At 44.2% G+C, this 21,682-nt stretch overlaps 1 protein-coding gene across 3 annotated transcripts in view; it reads left to right on the top strand.

The window, feature by feature from the left end:
• LOC111973377 (transmembrane protein 108) overlaps positions 1-21,682 on the top strand; it is a 297,121-nt gene that overhangs the window by 39,117 nt on the left and 236,322 nt on the right. For all 3 annotated transcript variants that reach the window (XR_011480957.1, XM_024000721.2, XM_024000722.2), the window contains exon 2: positions 12,015-12,098. Coding sequence is in view for 2 of the 3 variants with exons in the window: in XM_024000721.2 (XP_023856489.1) it covers positions 12,059-12,098 (40 nt within the window). In the remaining variant the exon portion in view is untranslated. The remainder of the gene's footprint in view (positions 1-12,014; positions 12,099-21,682) is intronic.

The following is a 21,682-nucleotide window of genomic DNA, read 5'->3' as shown; positions in this document are numbered from 1 at the left end:
CGGGTAAAAGTGATGGATCACATATTCTGTCACCACTGCCGCCTTCAGTTTCTCCCAGGACTTAGAGTGTACACCCAATGGGTATGACAGGGTGGCACTGAGGGGCTGTTGAAAGGGCCCCAGGACTGTGGAGATGTGACGAGTGCAGTGATCTAAAAAGGGCAGCCCTGCTAATCTCAGCCTTGGTGGTTTATGGTTACCAGGTTAGGAAAAATTAACAAGACCCTTTTGAGCACAGGCTTGAGAGAAACTCAAAGGGAAGTGTATCCTAGTGGGCCAGGGGTCGTCAAAGTGGAGTGCTTGAACCCCTGTGCCAAGGGAGGGGTCACCCAATTGACAGACTGGATAGAGGCCATAAATGGCTGCTGGCCAGCAGTGAGAAATGTGTTTAAGGTAAATCAGATCCCATTGGGATAGGAAAGGCTAGATAATGGTCTATGGGCCAGAGGGGAGTTTAGTCAGCTCCCCGTGGGTAATCAGGATATAGCTAAGGGTTTGACGGACCTATGGAAACTATACCATTGGAACCAGTTGATAAAGGAAATTGATGGATTTCCAAATCCCTTAGGAGGAAAAGGGAATCGTACTAGGCTGCGCTACGTCCTGACCAGATTAAATGGCTGGGGTAGGGAAGAAGCCCGGATATGGTGCAAGGAAGCTACTCTGACAGCAGTCGCAGAGGACCCGGTTAGACAGGGTGTGCTAGGGTGTGTTTCTGGGTGTCAGGCTGTCAGAGCGCCCGGCCCACTGGCGGGAAGGAGCCTGTGCAGATCGGGGTGAAACTCAGGACGGTCTATGTGCCGCTAAAGGGTTTCTACTTCCTTTCTACATTTGTGAGAGTGGTAGGGCCAGAAGCTGGAACCGACCTGGTAAAAAGACGCCTCCGAGCCAGCATCTAGAAAGGGTAAAAATGGAGGTAAAAGGAAGCAAAGGAGATGGTGCCGTCCCACCATCTGGGCCCGAGGGAAAGCCAAGAAGGAAGTGGTGTAAACGATGGTACAAAGTGGGTATGAGCATGTTGTTCGGGGCTTTGCTCATGGTAGCTCTGTACACGATTGGGGTGCTTGGTTGGGAGCGGACACATGTTATGGTAGGAATAAGGCCGACTAGACGATTTAAGGGAACAGCGTACAATCCTGTTTGAAACATACAGTGGGGCAAAAAAGTATTTAGTCAGACACCAATTGTGCAAGTTCTCCCACTTAAAAAGATGAGAGAGGCCTGTAATTTTCATCATAGGTACACTTCAACTATGACAGACAAAATGAGAAAACAAATCCAGAAAATCACATTGTAGGATTTTTTATGAATTTATTTGCAAATTATGGTGGAAAATAAGTATTTGGTCACCTACAAACAAGCAAGATTTTTGGCTCTCACAGATCTGTACTTCTTCTTTAAGAGGCTCCTCTGTCCTCCACTCGTTACCTGTATTAATGGCACTGTTTGAACTTGTTATCAGTATGAAAGACTCCTGTCCACAACCTCAAACAGTCACCACTCCAAACTCCACTATGGCCAAGACCAAAGAGCTGTCAAAGGACACCAGAAACAAAATTGTAGACCTGCACCAGGCTGGGAAGACTGAATCTGCAATAGGTAAGCAGCTTGGTTTGAAGAAATCAACTGTGGAAGCAATTATTAGGAATGGAAAGACATACAAGACCACTGATAATCTCCCTCGATCTGGGGCTCACACGCAATATCTCACCCCGTGGGGTCAAAATGATCACAAGAGCGGTGAGCAAAAATCCCAGAACCACACGGGGGACCTAGTGAATGACCTGCAGAGAGCTGGGACCAAAGTAACAAAGCCTACCATCAGTACACACTACGCCGCCAGGGACTCAAATCCTGCAAGTGCCAGACGTGTCCCTTGCTTAAGCCAGTACATGTCCAGGCCCGTCTGCATGCTAGAGAGCATTTGGATGATCCAGAAGAAGATTGGGAGAATGTCATATGGTCAGATGAAACCAAAATATAACTTTTTGGTAAAAACTCAACTCGTCGTGTTTGGAGGACAAAGAATCTGAGTTGCATCCAAAGAACACCATACCTACTGTGAAGCATGGGGTGGAAACATCATGCTTTGGGGCTATTTTTCTGGCAAAGGGACCAGGACGACTGATCCGTGTAAGGAAAGAATGAATGGGGCCATGTATCGTGAGATTTTGAGTGAAAACCTCCTTCCATCAGCAAGGGCATTGAAGATGAAACGTGGCTGGGTCTTTCAGCATGACAATGATCCCAAACACACCGCCCGGGCAACGAAGGAGTGGCTTCGTAAGAAGCATTTCAAGGTCCTGGAGTGGCCTAGCCAGTCTCCAGATCTCAACCCCATAGAACATCTTTGGAGGGAGTTGAAAGTCCGTGTTGCCAGCAACAGCCCCAAAACATCACTGCTCTAGAGGAGATCTGCATGGAGGAATGGGCCAAATACCAGCAACAGTGTGTGAAACCTTGTGAAGACTTACAGAAAACATTTGAACTCTGTCATTGCCAACAAAGGGTATATAACAAAGTATTGAGATAAACTTTTGTTATGACCAAATACTTATTTTCCACCATAATTTACAAATAAATTCATTAAAAATCCTACAAATGTGATTTTCTGGATTTTTTTTCTTCTCATTTTGTCTGTCATAGTTGAAGTGTACTATGGTGAAAATACAGGCCTCTCTCATCTTTTTAAGTGGGAGAACTTGCACAATTGGTGGCTGACTAAATACTTTTTTGCCCCACTGTATATGCTACCGATAATACAGTTGAAGTCAGAAGTTTACATACACCTTAGCCAAATACATTTAAACTCAGTTTTTCACAATTCCTGACATTTAATCCTAGTAAAAATTCCCTGTCTTAGGTCAGTTAGGATCACCACTTTATTTTAAGAATGTGAAATGTCAGAATAATTGAAGAGAGAATGATATATTTCAGTTTTTATTTATTTATTCACATTCCCAGTGGGCTAGAAGATTACATACACTCAATTAGTATTTGGTAGCATTGCCTTTAAATTGTTTAACTTGGGTTAAACGTTTCAGGTAGCCTTCCACAAGCTTCCCACAAAAATTTGGGTGAATTTTGGCCCATTCCTCCTGACAGAGCTGGTGTAACTGAGTCAGGTTTGTAGGCCTCCTTGCTTGCACACGCTTTTTCAGTTCTGCCCACACTTTCTATAGGGTTGAGGTCAGGGCTTTGTGATGGCCACTCCAATACCTTGACTTTGTTGTCCTTAAGCCATTTTGCCACAACTTTGAAAGTATGCTTGGAGTCATTGTCCATTTGGAAGACCCATTTGCAACCAAGCTTTAACTTCCTGACTGATGTCTTGAGATGTTGCTTCAATATATCCACATCATTTTCCTTCTCATGATGCCATCTATTTTGTGAAGTGCACCAGTCCCTCCTGCAGCAAAGCACCCACACAACATGATGCTGCCACCCCCGTGCTTCACGGTTGGGATGGTGTTCTTCGTCTTGCAATCCTCCCCCTTTTTCCTCCGGACATAACGATGGTCCTTATGGTTCTATTTTTGTTTCATCAGACTAGAGGACATTTCTCCAAAAAGTACGATCTTTGTCTCCATGTGCAGTTGCAAACTGTGTCTGGCTTTTTATGGCGGATTTGGAGCAGTGGCTTCTTCCTTGCTGAGCAACTTTTCAGGTTATGTCGATAGGACTATAGATACTTTTGTACCTGTTTCCTCCAGCATCTTCACAAGGTTCTTTGCTGCTGTTCTGGGATTGATTTGCACTTTTCGCACCAAAATACGTTCATCTCTAGGAGACAGAACGCGTCTCCTTCCTGAGCGGTATGACGGCTGCGTGGTCTCATGGTGTTTATACTTGCGTACTATTGTTTGTACAGATGAACGTGGTACCTTCAGGCGTTTGGAAATTGCTCCCAAGGATGAACCAGACTTGTGGAGGTCTACAATTTTTCTTGTAGACCGAGTTTGAAGATAGGCACCGAGTTTGAAGATAGGCCTTGAAATACATCCACAGGTACACCTCCAATTGACTCAAATTATGTCAATTAGACTATCAGAAGCTTCTAAAGCCATGACATAATTTTCTGGAATTTTCCAAGCTGTTTAAAGGCACACTCAATTTAGTGTAAGTAAACTTCTGACCCATTGGAATTGTGATACAGTGAATTATAAGTGAAATAATCTGCAATTGATGGAAATAAGCAATTGATGGAAAGATTACTTGTGTCATGCACAAAGTAGATGTCTTAACTGACTTGCCAAAACTATAGTTTGTTAATAAGAAATGTGTGGAGTGGTTGAAAAACGAGTTTTAATGACTCCAACCTAAGTGTATGTAAACTTCCAACTTGAATGGAGAAAATGCTGGGGCCCCAGAGATTGTAGTGGGTTATTCAGGCACTGGAATATGACCAAAATATTGAATGGGTTCAATAAAGCGATGGGAAAGGAGTTGAACGACACCGTTGCCAACTGCACCCAAGGGCTGGTTAATTGGGCAGCTGAGGACAGCCTGAATCATAAGCCTGGCTTTCTAGTTTTGGACAGGTTCTGGGACCTCAGTTTTTGTATTTGGTTATGGTGTCAAGGTCCGAACTGGAAGCCTGATCTATGCAGGTGAACTGCATTAGAGATTTGAGAGGATCGCCCAGACAATATGCTAACTGGTGCATTCAGAACCTAAAGGGAGATCCTGACACACCCATTTGGGGAAAAGATTGTATGGAAATAGTGGATCAGGGGGAGGAGGAATGCACTGTGAGCGTACACCGAAAAGGCCAGTTCTGGGGAGAGCTAGACTTGACATGTCCCGGGTCAAGAGAGGCCACCGCGGTTGTGGGGCCTGAGGTAGACCCGAGGTCATGGGCCCAGAGGCAGGTTGGGAAAGACCTTGGGCTTTAAATGTTTTATAAACGGTGTGTGACAAAGATACTAGAAATGGTCCTGGGTATGCACGTAGACGGGAGGCCATGCCCAAGACGGGGATGTTGGGCCCTGGTCACGGTGACCAGTTATGACTCCGGCAGTGGCTCCTGTGCACGATGGCCCTGTCTCAGTATAACTGAGGTCGGAGTAGATAGATTGATCAATAAAACACTGCCTTGGGTGTGGAGCAGGCCAGTCACACTGTTTATACTAGGTGTGAACGACCCCATAGTAAAGTGGGAAAAAGTGCAGGTGGAAATGTGGGTACAACGTCAGCCCACCCCTGGGGATTTGGAGGGGTGAATCGATGTCACTTTGCGGAACTGGATAAGTGTGTGAGTAAGGCGATGGCGGAGGCCCTAGACGAGCAGGACTTCATCCTGGATGAGGATAGGAATCCCTGGGGAACCCCTATGTTCCCTATACGTCAGGTGGGAGTTAGTGAGAAGGGCTACTGGTGGTACAACTGTATGGGGCTCCGGAGATCAGACACGGTGAAAAGTACATTGAAATCCTATACAAAGGTTTTTACCATTGTTAAGGCCCGGGTATGGTGGGGTCTGCAAACTAGGGAGGTGTTGAACTGTGTGAAACCTTGCTTGAATAAACTGGACTGGAGGAACTGGACAAGTTACCAGTATCTGGCCACTGTTTATTTGGCAGGTGACACATGGGACACCCAGGTGATTAAGACAACCTATGTTCCTATCGTAGGACCATCTCCCTGGGTGATGAACCAGGAGAAGGACGTTACGGTTACATCACAAGCAGGTCCGTGCCATTCTGATGCCCTAGGCGAGACAAGACAATTGCCGCCAGGGCCTCTTGAATGACACAGCCTGGGATTGAACCCGGGTCTGTAGTGACGCATCAAGCACTGCGATGCAGTTCCTTAGACCACTGTGCCACTCGGGAGGCCCTGGCGGCYTTTGTCTCGTCTAGGGCATCAGAATGGCCCAGACCGGCCCTGCTCGTGATGTAACGGTCACATCCTGTTTCCACTGTTGGACTCTGTGGCCATAGAGCAGGGGGGTTGCAACGTGTAGAGCTGGGGGTCGGTATCTCCATTTCCGCCTCAACGCTTAACTCCAGCTATTTAACCACTCGTTCACCCATTCTTGTGTGAACCTTTCACCCATCAGTCTGCCACTCACGTAGCCTCGACATGATCGCTTCCACCTGGTAACTTCTTCCACCTGKTTTTTTCAGGTACCCATTCCTTTATAAGCTTCCCTCTAGCGTGCTTTAGTTCGAAGCAATTCAGCTCGCCCCTGGCTTGTGCTCAGGACCGGTCCGCTCGATATAACATTTAAAATAGGATAACTTTTCCTTTAATAGCCTTGGGAGGGGCCGCAGCGAGTTTATAATTCAGGGGTTGCTTATATTTGTCCTGTTGCACACAGGTGTGTAATGGAAATGTGTTTTTTTTGCAAATCCCAACCTGAGACACCAACCTGAGACACCTGCAGGGAGTGGAGTCACGACCAGGGTCACCATTGTACAGTGCCCTGGATCAATTAAGGTTAAGTGCCCTACTCAAGGGCACAGTTACAGAAAAAAAATGCTGCACCTTGTCGGCTCCGGTATTCGAACCAGAAACCTTTCGGTTACTGGCTCAACGCTGTGTCAGCAGGATGGGAAGCCCTCCAGGTCAGCATTAAGAGGTTGTGCAAAAAAAAAAATAATTGTGCAAACAAAAAAGGGGAAGTAGAGGCAGAGCAGTTTCACTTCCGGTTGAAGGCTAAAGATGGGATATAAGCCAAGTCTTGAGGGTGGGGGCTGCACTTGAGAGGACAGGAACCAAGGAGCAAGATGGCGAGCCACCTCCCCAACTACACTGCAGGCAATTTCACAAAAAATGGGGCAAACCTGAATGGGTCCTGGGTGAATGGAATAGACTACACCTTACATACACTAGTATGGTAGGAATACTGTGTACAGGGCTCATGGAAGGAAGGTTGGGTGATTAGGGCAATTATTTTTCTAGGAGGAACCATAGAGCTGGCATGGCAGATCTGGTTAGGAGCATCCTGGAGGTACCCATGTAGTTGGTTTGTGGCCTACTTATTGGGGAGAAGCCCAATAGAACCAGGAAAGGCCAAGTACTGCAAATGGGGAGTCTTGGTGTGGCAAGCAGTGGATGTATGGGTAGAATGATGTGATACCCTGAGGCCTCTGTTATGGGTAAGCACTGATAGGAGTATACTTAGAACTATATCTGGGGTTGTGTATGAACATGGGAGCGGCACGCAAGGATGGGAAGTGCTGCAGAGTGGAGTGTATCTGTGATGACTGATACTACTGTGTTGCGTGTAAGATGTCAGGGTGGCTGCTGCTGTTTGGGAGTATTCACCGTGTTGTGGAAAGATTCTTACACAGGGACACTCAAAGTCAATCTTAAATTAATCATTGTTTATTGACACTGTGCTGGAGAGGTTCCAACCAACTCAATGCACCATAGTACACATGTCAATCAGGAGCTCTGCTGGGGCAGTCCCAACAATTGTCTTATATACGGCTATACACAGACAAGTTATATTTGCATGATTTAGCATAATTCATTCATCATTACCGTTTTGTTTCATTCATGTGACGATCAATACTGTTTCATAACATGTGACAGACCAACACCTCACGAGGCTTCTCCTCTCTAAGCTCAGACCTTGAAACTGAGATATCTTTTGTTTGTTCTCAAAACAACGTCTGGGCGTACTGCCAAATTGCAGCTACTGATAGGTGTGATTTGCACAGTCAGCCACTTGCATGAACACAGAAATTGGTTTATAGAACAGTGCATAAATAGAACACATGAATTAGTTCTAAGCACAAACATTAAAATTCCCATTACAACCACATTAGACTAGATTATAGTTTAAAAGAATGGCCTGGCTGTCCGATGGTTCATAATGTACGGTATCCTCTTTACACAATAAGCGAGTCAGCGTTCCATGGGTCCTCAGGTACCCCAATTGGGGTCCCTCGATGCCCTTGCCATGTCACAAGTGTAAACGAGTGACGAAAGAGGAACAGGGAGGGGTGATTAGAGGGGCCATAATAGCAATCTGCAGCACATGCCACTAGGTGGGTAAAGGACCTGCAGGGGCGGAACTTGGGACACTTATGGCCATGGAATGTGTTACCATTGAGGCTAACAGGGGCCTTTGGACGACCTGAGGATAGGGAGGATGAGCAGCATATGCTGATGGGTGGAAGGATATCGTGTATGGTCAGGGTCCGATACGCCTAATCCCATCCTGAACACCCGTTAGGGGCCAGAAGGGAGGAACCTGGTGCATGTGTCAGCCAGCGAAAGAATGAGTGGAGGTCCTGGTGGGGGGGTATAAGGATATAATACAGGCTCCTTGGCTAGTGAGGGGTCACAGGGTGCCCGTTGTGCTACAAGGAGAACCTACGGAAAGGATAAGAGATCCAGGCTCCTCAGACGTACAGTAGGTGGAGTTCAGGGTTGTCCTCAGGGGTAATCATTTGGTAGTTCGAGTGAGGGTGAAATGGTGGAAGTAGTGGTGGTGAGCCTCATGGAACCGGTAGACCTAGTGGGTCATAGTGATGACCAAGAGATACCGGAGCCGTGTGAAGCCCGAGCTACTGCTCCGGAGGTCAACCCCTCTCCAGGGGTAAGGTATGGAGAGAATCAGATACCAGAAACATGGAGATGCATATGTATTATGTGCTATCTGTTTAGAGAGACATGAGGCAGGGAAATGGCTACAAGGTTGAGGTGTAACCATGAGTTCCAAGTTGGATGCTTTCGGGAGTGGCTGCACACCAGGTATAGTTGTCCGGTCTGCCGAAACTCGACGAGGTATGACCGGTATGATCAGGGGCAATATAGAGGACCGTCTGGATGAGCGGTTCAAGGAGAGGTCCGTGGCCTCTCTGAAAGCACCCTAGATCGAGCAAATTGGGCACTGCTAAGGTTGATCTAGAGGTCCTGTCAGGAAGAAGGTTGTACGCGTCTTGATGAGGCAGGGTGCCCAATTGGGACCAGTGGGGGAACCAGGCAATGGAATACCAATGGAGTGGCATTGGATTGGCTCTGGCCTCCTGGGCTCTTCCTAGGGAGGTTGCCTGGTGGAAAGACAGGATGAGCACTGTATTATGGGACCTGAGCTGGTCCCTTAGAGAGGACCCCGGGAACAAGACAAGGAGTGTGAGAGGGCGCCATAGTAGGTTTGAGTAGGTTTTTGTTAGCTAATGTGTACTTGGGGGGCAGGAATGTGGATAGGTTCCTGTGATTCTAACTAACCGGAGAAAGTGAGAGGGTTTAGTCTAATTTAGCCGTTTTTAAATTACAGGTAATGTGGACGAAACGTGGAGGTGTGGTGAAGATCTCCGCTGGTTTCCCTCCCAGGGACGTTAGGAACAGTTGTATATGCTGTTTTCAGCCAGGAAAGTGGCCGATATTAAGTGGCCAGGGTCTGTGTAAGGTGTTATTAAACACGCGGGTATATCTATTTAACTGTGATTAGGGAAGGGACCAAGCTATTGGTCAGGAACCTGGCACAATGGGTCCTTGAGGCGGAAATAGTTTACAGTAGGAAAATAAGGGAATTTAGGCCTAACCCACCTACCCGGCTGGGAAAGAGAAGTGGAGGCCACCCACACCCCTTGGGATCCATTAAGGCTCTGGACCTTGGGAGAGGTTAAATGTATTTAAAGCAACTGAGTGGATACACAAACAGGGAAAGTGTGTCAATGTGCTAACAATGGTCATTTGTCCATATAGGCCTGCTGTGGAATGCCATTATCTATGGTTGAGGTGAAGGGTTTGTGGCGGGCACTCGTGGGTGTAAAACGAATATTTATTTAATAATAACAAGTTGCCAAGCGGAGGAAGTGTATTCACCACTCAAGTTCCCCTGGTATTATAGCACTAAGAGAGCCTGATGAACTACGGGTCGCCCTACCCCTGAGCTGGATGTCCCGATGGGTGGTTTTTGGAAAAGGTTTCTCCCACCTCAGCTGTCGGCCGCCAACTGCTAATCCAGTACCGCAGTTGGTATCAGTGGGTCGCTGGGATCGGGACTGGGCTGGACGTGCAACACACGTAGGTAATAGGCCTAAAGTGCGGGTAATCTAGGCTAGCTCATTATTCACAAGGGAGAGGTGTGAGTTGGGCAAGACAATATCTAACCATATCATGAAAGCAACAATCAAAGTCTAGGAAGGGGGACATAATGGTAGGTCAGCTGATAGAGATGAGTCTTCAGGCCTGCTTTAAAAGCCACAACAGTCTGAACAGCACAGAGATTATCAGGAAGGGAGTTCCATAGGTGTGGTGTGTGGGAGGAAAAGGCACGGTCCCCAATTGGGCGGAGCCTTGTCCTGGGGGCATGTAGGAGTTTGGCGTGGCTTGAACATAGGGTACGTGGGGGGAGTGTAGGTGGGTCCGATGCCATATAGGGCTTTGTAGACAAGGATGAGAATTGTATAGTCAATTCTTTGAGGAACAAGTAGCTAATGGAGATCAGCAAGGATGGGGGTGATGTATGGCAGACCTTTTTGTTAGCACTGTTTTGGATGAGCTGTAGTTTATTAATTGAACTTGGAGGCTGGCCCCAAAGTACTGCATTCCCAAGTAAGAAGCTATCTTACTGAAGCAGTGGGACCRTATAAAACTCTCAACAACGTACATTAGATATACAGTATAGCTTCAGAAATATAACAAAGTATGCCAAGAATGTAATGGGGTACCTATACAGAATTACCGAAGAATTAAAAGATGAGAATATTAAAGCGGTAACCAATTGGGAAGACAAGCTGCAAATAGTAATATCCCAAGTGGTGGGAGGATATATCTAGAAGCAGGTTCAAGAGGACCAACTCTCTACTCTGAAGGGAATACTTAGAAAATCATAACTCTTATAATGCAATCAAAGTACAACCATGACATCACACCAAGCTCAAATCAAATTGTAATGGTCACATACACATATTTAGCAGATGTTATTGTGGGTGTAGCGAAATGCTTGTGTTCCTAGCTCCAACAGTGCAGTAGTATCTAACAGTGCAGTATTGTCTAAAAACGATTAACAACAATACACACACATCTAAAAGTAAAAGAAGGGAATTAAGAAATATATAAATATTAGATTGAGCAATGTAGTGCCATTGACAAAAATACAGTAGAATATAATACAGTATATACATATGAGATTAGTAAAGCAGTATGTAAACATTAGTTAAACATTTATTAAAGTGGCCAGTGATTCCAAGTCTATGTACAGTACCAGTCAAAAGTTTGGACACACCTACTCATTCAAGGGTTTTTCTCCCAACCTCAACCCAATTGAGATGGTTTGGGATGAGTTGGATCGCAGAGTGAAGGAAAAGAGCCAACCAGTGCTCAGGATATGTGGGAACTCCTTCAAGACTGTTGGAAAAGCATTCCAGGTGAAGCTGGTTGAGATAATGCCAAGAGTGTGCAAAGCTGTCATCAAGGCAAAGGGTGGCTACTTTGAAGAATCTCAAATATAAAATATATTTTGATTTGTTTAACACTTKTTTGGTTACTACATGATTCCATATGTGTTATTTCATAGTTTTGATGTCTTCACTATTATTCTACAATGTAGAAAATAGTAAAAATAGTATGTGTGTCCAAACTTTTGCCCGGTACTGTATATAAAATAATGCCTAGCCAGTGTTAAGGAGCCAAGTCTTTACATTTAAGGTCTAACCCAACCCTGATTTATGTTGCTTTTCCATGGATAAGTATTAATGCCTGTCGCTGTGAATATTTCTTTATTGTTAGAGGGAGTTTATTTTTCAATACATTTTGAGTTCTTTCTGTTTTTGGCTGAACTGATTAGCAAATGTAAACACAGACTAGTCTGCCCTGGTCTTTATCTGACAGTTTTTTWAAATCTCTATTCCTATCTGTCTGTCTCTTTCTGTCTGTCTCTCTGTCCATCCTCTCTATCTCCCATCTCAATCTCTCGCTCTCTCACTCTCTTTTTCCTCTATGTCCTCACTTACTCACATCAGTATCTGACTGAGTTACCTGAGCTAACCGTGCTACCTGACAGTGCAGTATCTTAATCTCTCTCTCTCTGGTGTGGTTGTGTTCCACAGAGAACCATGAGCACTGTGGTAGTGGACTCGGACCACATGATACCATGAAGAGAAGCCTGCAGGTCCTGCGCCGCCAGCTGCTGAGTGAGTAGACAAGACTGGGTCCTCATACTAACTGAGATAGAATACAGTCAAATAATATACTGTACATTAGTGAGACTCATAGCACAGTGAGATAAATACAGATCAATACGAGTGTCTCAATCCACCGCATCCGCCTATGTAACACTTCCGCATCTGCGGTGAAAGGTGACAGAACTATAGCAGTGTTTGACAGACCATGAGACATCCCAAAAATCAACATGATGGTGTTCTCCGTTTTGCTCTACGACCCCACAAGTGTCACAGGACTCGTCTGAAGTTGGTAACGCTGATGTGCCATATTCTGTCTGTAGTGTCCGAACCGTTTGAGCTACAAACTAATATGTCCCCACTATGGAAAGGGGAGACAGCATTTTTGCTCTACGACCCTTACAAGTGTCAAAGGACTCGTCTGAAGGTAACCCATACAAACAAATGGAAGTATGGAGGTAGTTTTGTGCCAACAAAGATAATGTGTCCAAAAAAAACAAAAAAATTCACTGAGCTTTCTTATACAGTGGGGAGAACAAGTATTTGATACACTGCCGATTTTGCAGGTTTTCTTACTTACAAAGCATGTAGAGGTCTGTAATTTTTATCATAGGTACACTTCAACTGTGAGAGACGGAATCTAAAACAAAAATCCAGAAAATCACATTGTATGATTTTTAAGTAATTAATTTGCATTTTATTGCATGACATAAGTATTTGAAACATCAGAAAAGCAGAACTTAATATTTGGTACAGAAACCTTTGTTTTCAATTACAGAGATCATACGTTTCCTGTAGTTCTTGACAAGGTTTGCACACACTGCAGCAGGATTTTGGCCCACTCCTCCATACAGACCTTCTCCAGATCCCAGGTTTCGGGGCTGTCGCGGCAATACGGACTTTCAGCTCCCTCCAAAGCTATTCGGTTCAGGTCTGGAGATGGCTAGGCTACTCCAGGACCTTGAGATGCTTCTTATCCTTAGTTGCCCTGGTGTGTGTTCGGGTCGTTGTCATGCTGGAAGACCCAGCCACGACCCATCTTCAATGCTCTTACTGAGGAAGGAGGTTGGTTGGCCAAGATCTCGCGATACATGGCCCCATCCATCCTCCCCTCAATACGGTGCAGTCGTCCTGTCCCCTTTGCAGAAAAGCATCCCCAAAGAAATGTTTTTCACCTCCATGCTTCACGGTTGCATGGTGTTCTTGGGTTGTACTCATCCTTCTTCTTTCTCCAAAAACGGCGAGTGAGGTTAGACCAAAAAGCTCTATTTTTGTCTCATCAGACCACATGACCTTCTCTCATTCCTCCTCTGGATCATCCAGATGGTCATTGGCAAACTTCAGACGGGCCTGGACATGCGCTGGCTTGAGCAGGGGGACCTTGCGTGCGCTGTAGGTTTTAATCCATGACGTGTAGTGTGTACTAATGGTTTTCTTTGAGACTGTGGTCCAGCTCTCTTCAGGTCATTGACCAGGTCCTGCCGTGTAGTTCTGGGCTGATCCCTCACCTTCCTCATGATCATTGATGCCCCACGAGGTGAGATCTTGCATGGAGCCCAGACCGAGGTGATTGACCGTCATCTTGAACTTCTTCCATTTTCTAATAATTGCGCCAACAGTTGTTGCCTTCTCCCCAAGCTGCTTGCCTATTGTCCTGTAGCCCATCCCAGCCTTGTGCTGGTCTACAATTTTATCCCTGATGTCCTTACACAGCTCTCTGGTCTTGGCCATTGTGGAGAGGTTGGAGTCTGTTTGATTGAGTTTGTGGACAGGTGTATTTTTTACAGGTAACGAGTTCAAACAGGTGCAATTAATACAGGTAATGAGTGGAGAACAGGAGGGCTTCTTAAAGAAAAACTACAGTCTGTGAGAGCCGGAATTCTTACTGGTTGGTAGGTGATCAAATACTTATGTCATGCAATAAAATGCAAATTAATTACTTAAAAATCATACAATGTGATTTTCTGGATTTTTGATAAAAATGACAGACCTCTACATGCTTTGTAAGTAGGAAAACCTGCAAAATTGGCAGTGTATCAAATACTTGTTCTCTCCACTGTACCTCCTAGTTATAGGATAGACATTTCAAAACCTTATTCCTTATGATAACTTTTTTTCCATTTATGAATGTTTTATTCAATGCTTTTTTATGGGCTATAGTAGTAAAGGCCAAATTCAATATTTTATCAAATCATTAAAAAAAAAAAAAAGAATAATTTGATAGCTGAAAGGGTCCTAAAATGCTAAATTAAATAGCTAAATGGTCCATGGTATGACCATCTTAGAACAATTCCATATGTTCAGTAGCAATTTTAGCATGTACAGTTGAAGTCGGAAGTTTACATACACCTTAGCCAAATACATTTAAACTCAATTTTTCACAATTCCTGACATTTAATCATAGTACAAATTTCCTGTCTTAGGTCAGTTAGGACCACCAATTTATTTTAAGAATGTGAAATGTCAGAATAATAGTAGAGAGAATGATTTATTTCAGCTTTTATTACTTTCATCACATTCCCAGTGGGTCAGAAGTTTACATACACTCAACTAGTATTTGGTAGCATTGCCTTTAAATTGTTTACCTTGGGTCAAGCATTTTGGGTAGCCTTCCACAAGCTTCCCACAATATGTTGGGTGAATTTTGGTCCATTTCTCCTGACAGAGCTGGTGTAACTGAGTCAGGTTTGTAGGCCTCCTTGCTCGCACACGCTTTTTCAGTTCTGCCCACAAATTTTCTATAGGATTGAGGTCAGCGCTTTGGGATGGCCACTCCAATACCTTGACTTTGTTGTCCTTAAGCCATTTTGCCACAACTTTGGAAGTATGCTTGAGGTCATTGTCCATTTTGAAGACCCATTTGGGACCAAGCTTTAACTTCCTGACTGATGTCTTGAGATGTTGCTTCAATATATCCACATAATTTTCCTACCTAATGATGTCATCTATTTTGTGAAGTGCACCAGTCCCTCCTGCAGCAAAGCACCCACACAACATGATGCTGCCACCCCCGTGCTTCACGGTTGGGATGGTGTTCTTCGGCTTGCAAGGCGCCCCCTTTTTCCTCCAAACATATAACGATGGTCATTACGGCCAAACGGTTCTATTTTTGTTTCATCAGACCAAACATTTCTCCAAAAAGTACAATCTTTGTCCCCATGTGCAGTTGCAAACCGTAGTCTGGCTTTTTTATGGAGGTTTTGGAGCAGTGACTTCTTCCTTGCTGAGCGGCCTTTCAGGTTATGTCGATATAGGACTCGTTTTACTGTGGATATAGATACTTTTGTATCTGTTTCCTCCAGCATCTTCACAAGGTCATTTGCTGTTGTTCTGGGATTGATTTGCACTTTTCGCACCAAAGTACGTTTATCTCTAGGAGACAGAACGCGTCTCTTTCCTGAGTGGTATGACAGCTGTGTGGTCCGATGGGGTTTATACTTGTGTAATATTGTTTGTACAGATGAACGTGGTACCTTCAGGCATTTAGAAATTGCTCCCAAGGATGAACCAGACTTGTGGAGGTCTACAATTTTTTTTTCTGAGGTCTTGGCTGATTTCTTTTGATTTTCCCATGATGTCATGCAAAGAGGCACTGCGTTTGAAGGTAGCCCTTGAAATACATCCACAGGTACACCTCCAATTGACTCAAATGATGTCAATTAGCTATCAGAAGCTTCTAAAGCCATGACATCATTTTATGGAATTTTCCAAGCTGTTTAAAGGCACAGTCAACGTACCACTGCTACACCTGTCTATCAGCGGAGCCTTGTCTGGCAGCGAAACAGTACATTCAGCCTCATTTACTGCCTTTAAAAAATCATAGCTGATATGGCTGACTTGCTTAAACAAATGTGGTTTCTACTGACAATTGAGATGTACAAATTATGGCATAAGGGGACAACAAGTGGATAAGAGGCAATCCATAATTTCGATTAAGACATTAATGAGCGAGCTAGGACGGATGTAGTCAATATAACTATTTGTTCAGCACTTTTTAAATGTACAGCGACAGAATTCAGAACATCGGCCGTTCTTACAGTATTCTCCCTGTACACCAAGTCAGAACCATAGGATAAGTGAAGGGGGCATATAAGCAGACAATGAAAGCTCTTACAATATTTGATGATTACATTTCTCTAAACAGGTTATAGGCTACATGTGCACCACCAAGTCAAAACAGTAGGGGAAATTAAAAGGGGAAAAGGAACCAAATTATTAGGGTGAGGCACATGGGCTACTAACAACTTACTACACTACATACACTTAGTATTACTTTCTTAGCTACAGTATACATATCTCCCTGGCATATTACATAATTTATGCAGCAGCATACAAGACATGTTTGGACTCACCACAGGAAGGTGCCTTCGTGGGCAAATTTTGTCATCAAAGTCTGGCATTCTCTGGATTTATGGTGCTTTCAAGACTGGGAACTCTGGGGAAAAAATCAAGGTTGAATCATGACGTCAGTGATCTTCAGGTCGGAGCTCTAGAAAGAGGCCCAAGTTCCCGACTTACAATTCCAAGTTGGATGACTNAAAAATCAAGGTTGAATCATGACGTCAGTGATCTTCAGGTCGGAGCTCTAGAAAGAGGCCCAAGTTCCCGACTTACAATTCCAAGTTGGATGACTGTTCAAAACATATTTTCCCAGTCGGAGCTCGTTTTTTCCCCAAGTTTCCAGTTGTCTTGAACTCACTGAAGTCCGATTTCCCAGTTCCGAGTATCCAGTTGTTTTGAGCATGGCAATAGTCATGCTGGATTGACAGCATGGCCAATGTTAAATATGTATCCTTTTAAGCTTGGAAAAGAGACCCTTAAACCCAGACTTGGGATCACACACCCACTCCACTGAATAGCAGGCTAGTGATTGCTTTGCAATGCTTGCAGTTAGCCACTGATTCCTTCCAAACCACTCATTGTTGAATTTGCGATTTCCAACTTGTTGTGTAATGTTTATGGCCGATGAACACAGATACGTTTTATCTATAATTTCTCTTCATTATTTCTCTTCATATGACAAGTATTAAAAAGGATTTGCCAGTAGATTGTCGAGTTGATTCATGATGATGACTGCTAGCTAAGATTTTGAAAGTATCAGTCCAATCAAAGCTACTGTAGATCTAACGGGCTTTGACTCTCTACCCTTAGATTTGGCAGTGACGTAGTGTCCCCATGAGTGACAGATCACTGAGGAAATCACGGCGCAAATAGAGAACATTACCAACCCCTATGTTCTGTATTTTCCACTGGCTGCCCCTCCACCACAGAAAGTACTGAGCTAGGCTGAAGCATTTTGGAGATGGCTTACTCAAGAAAGCAAAAAAGTTACCAAATGTATATGCAGCTTTATAAATTCAAAAATATATATTTTTAAATTACATTGTTTGCAAACTGATATGTGACACGTATTAATGCCCAAATAACATAAAAAACAGGCAACCCCCAATTTTATTTTAATTTTTTAATTTTATAAAAATGTTTTGATTAAAGGGTGGGGCTCAAAACAGGTGGGGCTCCGCAGTCCAGTAAGACAGAGTACACAGCTATAGTGAGAGCACCATAACAGTGTCAATAACAGCTACAAAGCACAGTCTCGGACGATTCCAGGTAAAGAGAGAACAGTTCTGTATTTGCAGTGTGTTACTCGTCCATAGCTACCTCTGTGTTCCATAATCATATCATACAGTATGCTGTTAGCGTGTTTAACATTCTAAACATATTAGTGGGGCCAGGGGGGAGCTGGTGTGAGTGTCTGGCAGGTGTCCAGAACAGAATGTGGAACATGGGGTCAGGCTGAACCACTGACTGTAATACAGCTGAGAAGAGGGTACAGCCACTGAAATAATGGAACCTTTAGAAAGGAAATTCTTATCATTCTGTGGCTCAGAAATGTTGGAAATGTGACATCGTATCCCCAATAAAAATTTTACTGGATGGAAATTCATTTAGTTAATTGAACAATCCTCATAAAAAATACATTACACTTACAAAATCAAATCAAATTGTATTTGTCACATGCGCCGAATACAACAGGTGTAGACAGTGAAATGCTTACAAGCCCTANGGTAATATGTACATGTAGGTAGAGTTAAAGTGACTATGCATAGATAATAAACAGAGTAGCAGCAGCGTAAAAGAGGGGTCTGGGTAGCCCTTTGATTACCTGTTCAGGAGTCTTATGGCTTGGGGGTAGAAGCTGTTAAGAAGCCTTTTGGATCTAGAATTGGCGCTCCGGCACCACTTGCTGTGCGGTAGCAGAGAGAACAGTCCATGGGCCTTCCTCTGACACCGCCTGGTATAGAGGTATTGGATGGCAGGAAGCTTGGCCCCAGTGATGTACTGGGCCGTATGCACTACACTCTGTAGTGCCTTGCGGTTGGAGGCCGAGCAGTTGCCATACCAGGCAGTGATGCAACCAGTCAGGATGCTCTCGATGGTGCAGCTGTAGAACCTTTTGAGGATCTGAACCCATGCCAAATCTTTTCAGTCTCCTGAGGTGAAATAGGCTTTGTCGTGCCCTCTTCATGACTGTCTTAGTGTGTTTGGACCATGTGTAACTCTGTGTTGTTGTTTTTGTCGAACTGCTTTGCTTTATCTTGGCCAGGTCGCAGTGTTCTCAACTGGCCTACCTGGTTAAATGAAGGTGAAACACATTTTTTTTAAATGATAGTTTGATGTTGATGTGGATGCCAAGGAACTTGAAGCTCTCAACCTGCTCCACTGCGGCCCTGTCGATGAGAATGGGGGTGTGCTCGGTCCTCCTTTTCCTTTAGTCCACAATCATCTCCTTAGTCTTGATCATGTTGAGGGACAGGTTGTTGTCCTGGCACCACACGGCCAGGTCTCTGACCTCCTCCCTATAGGGTGTCTCGTCGTTGTTGGTGATCAGGCCTACCACTGTTGTGTCATCGGAAAACTTGACGGTGTTGGAGTCGTGCCTGGCCATGCAGTCATGAGTGAACAGGGAGTACAGGAGGGGACTTAGCACACACCCCTGAGGGGCCACCGTGTTGAGGATCAGCTGTGTTGTTACAGTGGCTTGCGAAAGTATTCACCCCCTTGGTATTTTTCCTATTTTGTTGCCTTACAACCTCGAATTAAAATAGATTTTTGAGGGGGTTTGTAAAGTTTGATTTACACAACATGCCTACCACTTTGAAGATGCAACATATTTTTATTGTGAAACAAACAAGAATTAAGACAAGAAAACTTGAGCGTGCATAACTATTCACAGTGCCCCCCCCCCCCCACCCCTCCCAAAAAAGTCAATACTTTGTAGCAATTACAACCTTTTGCAGCAATTACAGCTGCAAGTCTCTTGGGGTATGTCTCTTTAAGTTTGGCACATCTAGCCACTGGGATTTTTGCCCATTCTTTAATGCAAGCTGCTCCAGCTCCTTCAAGTTGGATGGGTTCCACTGGTGTACAGCAATTTTAAGTCATACCACAGATTCTCAATTGGATTGAGGTCTGTGCCTTGATTAGGCCATTCCAAGACATTTAAATGTTTCCCCTTAAACCACTCAAGTGTTGCTTTAGCAGTATGCTTAGGGTCATTGTCCTGCTGGAAGGTGAACCTCCGTCCCGGTCTCAAATCTCTAGAAGACTGAAACAATAATTTACCTGTATTTAGCGCCATCCATCATTCCTTCAATTCTAACCAGTTTCCCAGTCACTGCCAATGTTTTTCATTGGTGTTCGAGGGGTGATGAGAGGTGTTGGGTTTGCGGCAGACATAGCATTTTCCTTGATGGCCAAATAGCTCAATTTTAGTCTCATCTGTCCAGAGTACCTTCTTCCATATGTTTGGGGTGTCTCCCACATGTCTTATTTTTTTCTTTAAGTAATGCCTTTTTTCTGGCCACTCTTCTATAAAGCCCAGCTCTGTGGTTTGTACGGCTTAAAGTGGTCCTATGGACAGATACTCCACTCTCCGCTGTGGAGCTTTGCAGCTCCTTCAGGGTTATCTTTGGTCTCTTTGTTGCCTCTCTGATTAATGCCCTCCTTGCCTGGTCCGTGAGTTTTGGTGGGCGGCCCTCTCTTGGCAGGTTTGTTGTGGTGCCATATTCTATCAATTTTTTATAACCCAAACCTGATCTGTACTTCTCCACAACTTTGTCCCTGACCTGTTTGGAAAGCTCCTTGGTCTTCATGGTGCCACTTACTTTGTGGTGCCCCTTGCTTAGTGGTGTTGCAGACTCTGGGGCCTTTCAGAACAGGTCTATGTGTGTATGTATATTTATATATATATTTATTTATTTATTTATTTATTTTACCTTTATTTAACTTGACAAGTCAGTTAAGAACAAATTYTTATTTTCAATGACGGCCTAGGAACATTGGGTTAACTGCCTTGTTCAGGGGCAGAACAACATATTTTTACCTTGTCAGCTCGGGGATTCGGTCTTGCAACCTTTCAGTTACTAGTCCAACACTCTAACCACTAGGCTACCTGCCGCCCAAGGTACCTGCCGCCCCAGGTGGTTAGATCATGTGACAGATCATGTGACACTTAGTTTGCACACAGGTGGACTTTATTTAACAAATTATGTGACTTCTGAAGGTAATTGGTTGCACCAGATCTTATGAATGCATATGCACACACCACAATTCCGTTTTTATTTTATTTTTTGAAACAAGCTATTTTTTTACATTTCACTAGACGAATTTGGACTATTTTGTGTATGTCCATTACATTACATAAATATAAAAATCTATTTAAATTACAGGTTGTAATGCAACAAAATAGGAAAAACGCCAAGGGGGTGAATACTTTTGCAAGGCACTGTACCTATCCTTACCACCTGGGGGCGGTCCGTCAGGAAGTCCAGGATCCAGTTGCAGAGGGAGGTGTTCAGTCCCAGGGTCCTTAGCTTAGTGATGAGCATTGAGGGCACTATGGTGTTGAACGCTGAGCTGTAGTCAATGAATGGCATTTTCACATACAGTGGCAAGAAAAAGTATGTGAACCCTTTGGAAATACCTGGATTTCTGCATAAATTGGTTATAACAAAAGACAAACACAGTCTGCTTAAACTAATAACACACAAACAATTATACGTTTTCATGTCTTTATTGAACACACCGTGTAAACATTCACAGTGCAGGGTGGGAAAAGTATGTGAACCCTTGGTTTTAATAACTGGTTGACCCTTCTTTGGCAGCTATAACCTCAACCAAACATTTTCTGTAGTTGCGGATCAGACCTGTACAACGGTCAGGAGGAATTTTGGACCATTCCTCTTTACAAAACTGTTTCAGTTCAGCAATATTCTTGGGATGTCTGGTGTGAACTGCTCTTGAGGTCATGCCACAGTATCTCAATCAGGTTGAGCTCAGGACTCTGACTGGGCCACTCCAGAAGGCGTATTTTCTTCTGTTGAAGCCATTCTGTTGTTGATTTACTTCTGTGTTTTGGGTCATTGTCCTGTTGCATCACGCAACTTCTGTTGAGCTTCAATTGGCGGACAGATAGCCTAACATTCTCTTGTAAATACATTTTTCTGCCGATGACAGCAAGCTGTCCAGGCCCTGAGGCAGCAAAGCAGCCCCAAACTATGATGCTCCCTCCACGATACTTTACAGTTGGGCTG

Source organism: Salvelinus sp. IW2-2015, linkage group LG14 (genome assembly GCF_002910315.2).
Source record: "Salvelinus sp. IW2-2015 linkage group LG14, ASM291031v2, whole genome shotgun sequence".
Taxonomy (NCBI): Eukaryota; Metazoa; Chordata; class Actinopteri; order Salmoniformes; family Salmonidae; genus Salvelinus; species Salvelinus sp. IW2-2015.
The sequence above is the reverse complement of the archived record's forward strand: the minus strand, read 5'-3'. Positions and strand labels throughout refer to the sequence as shown.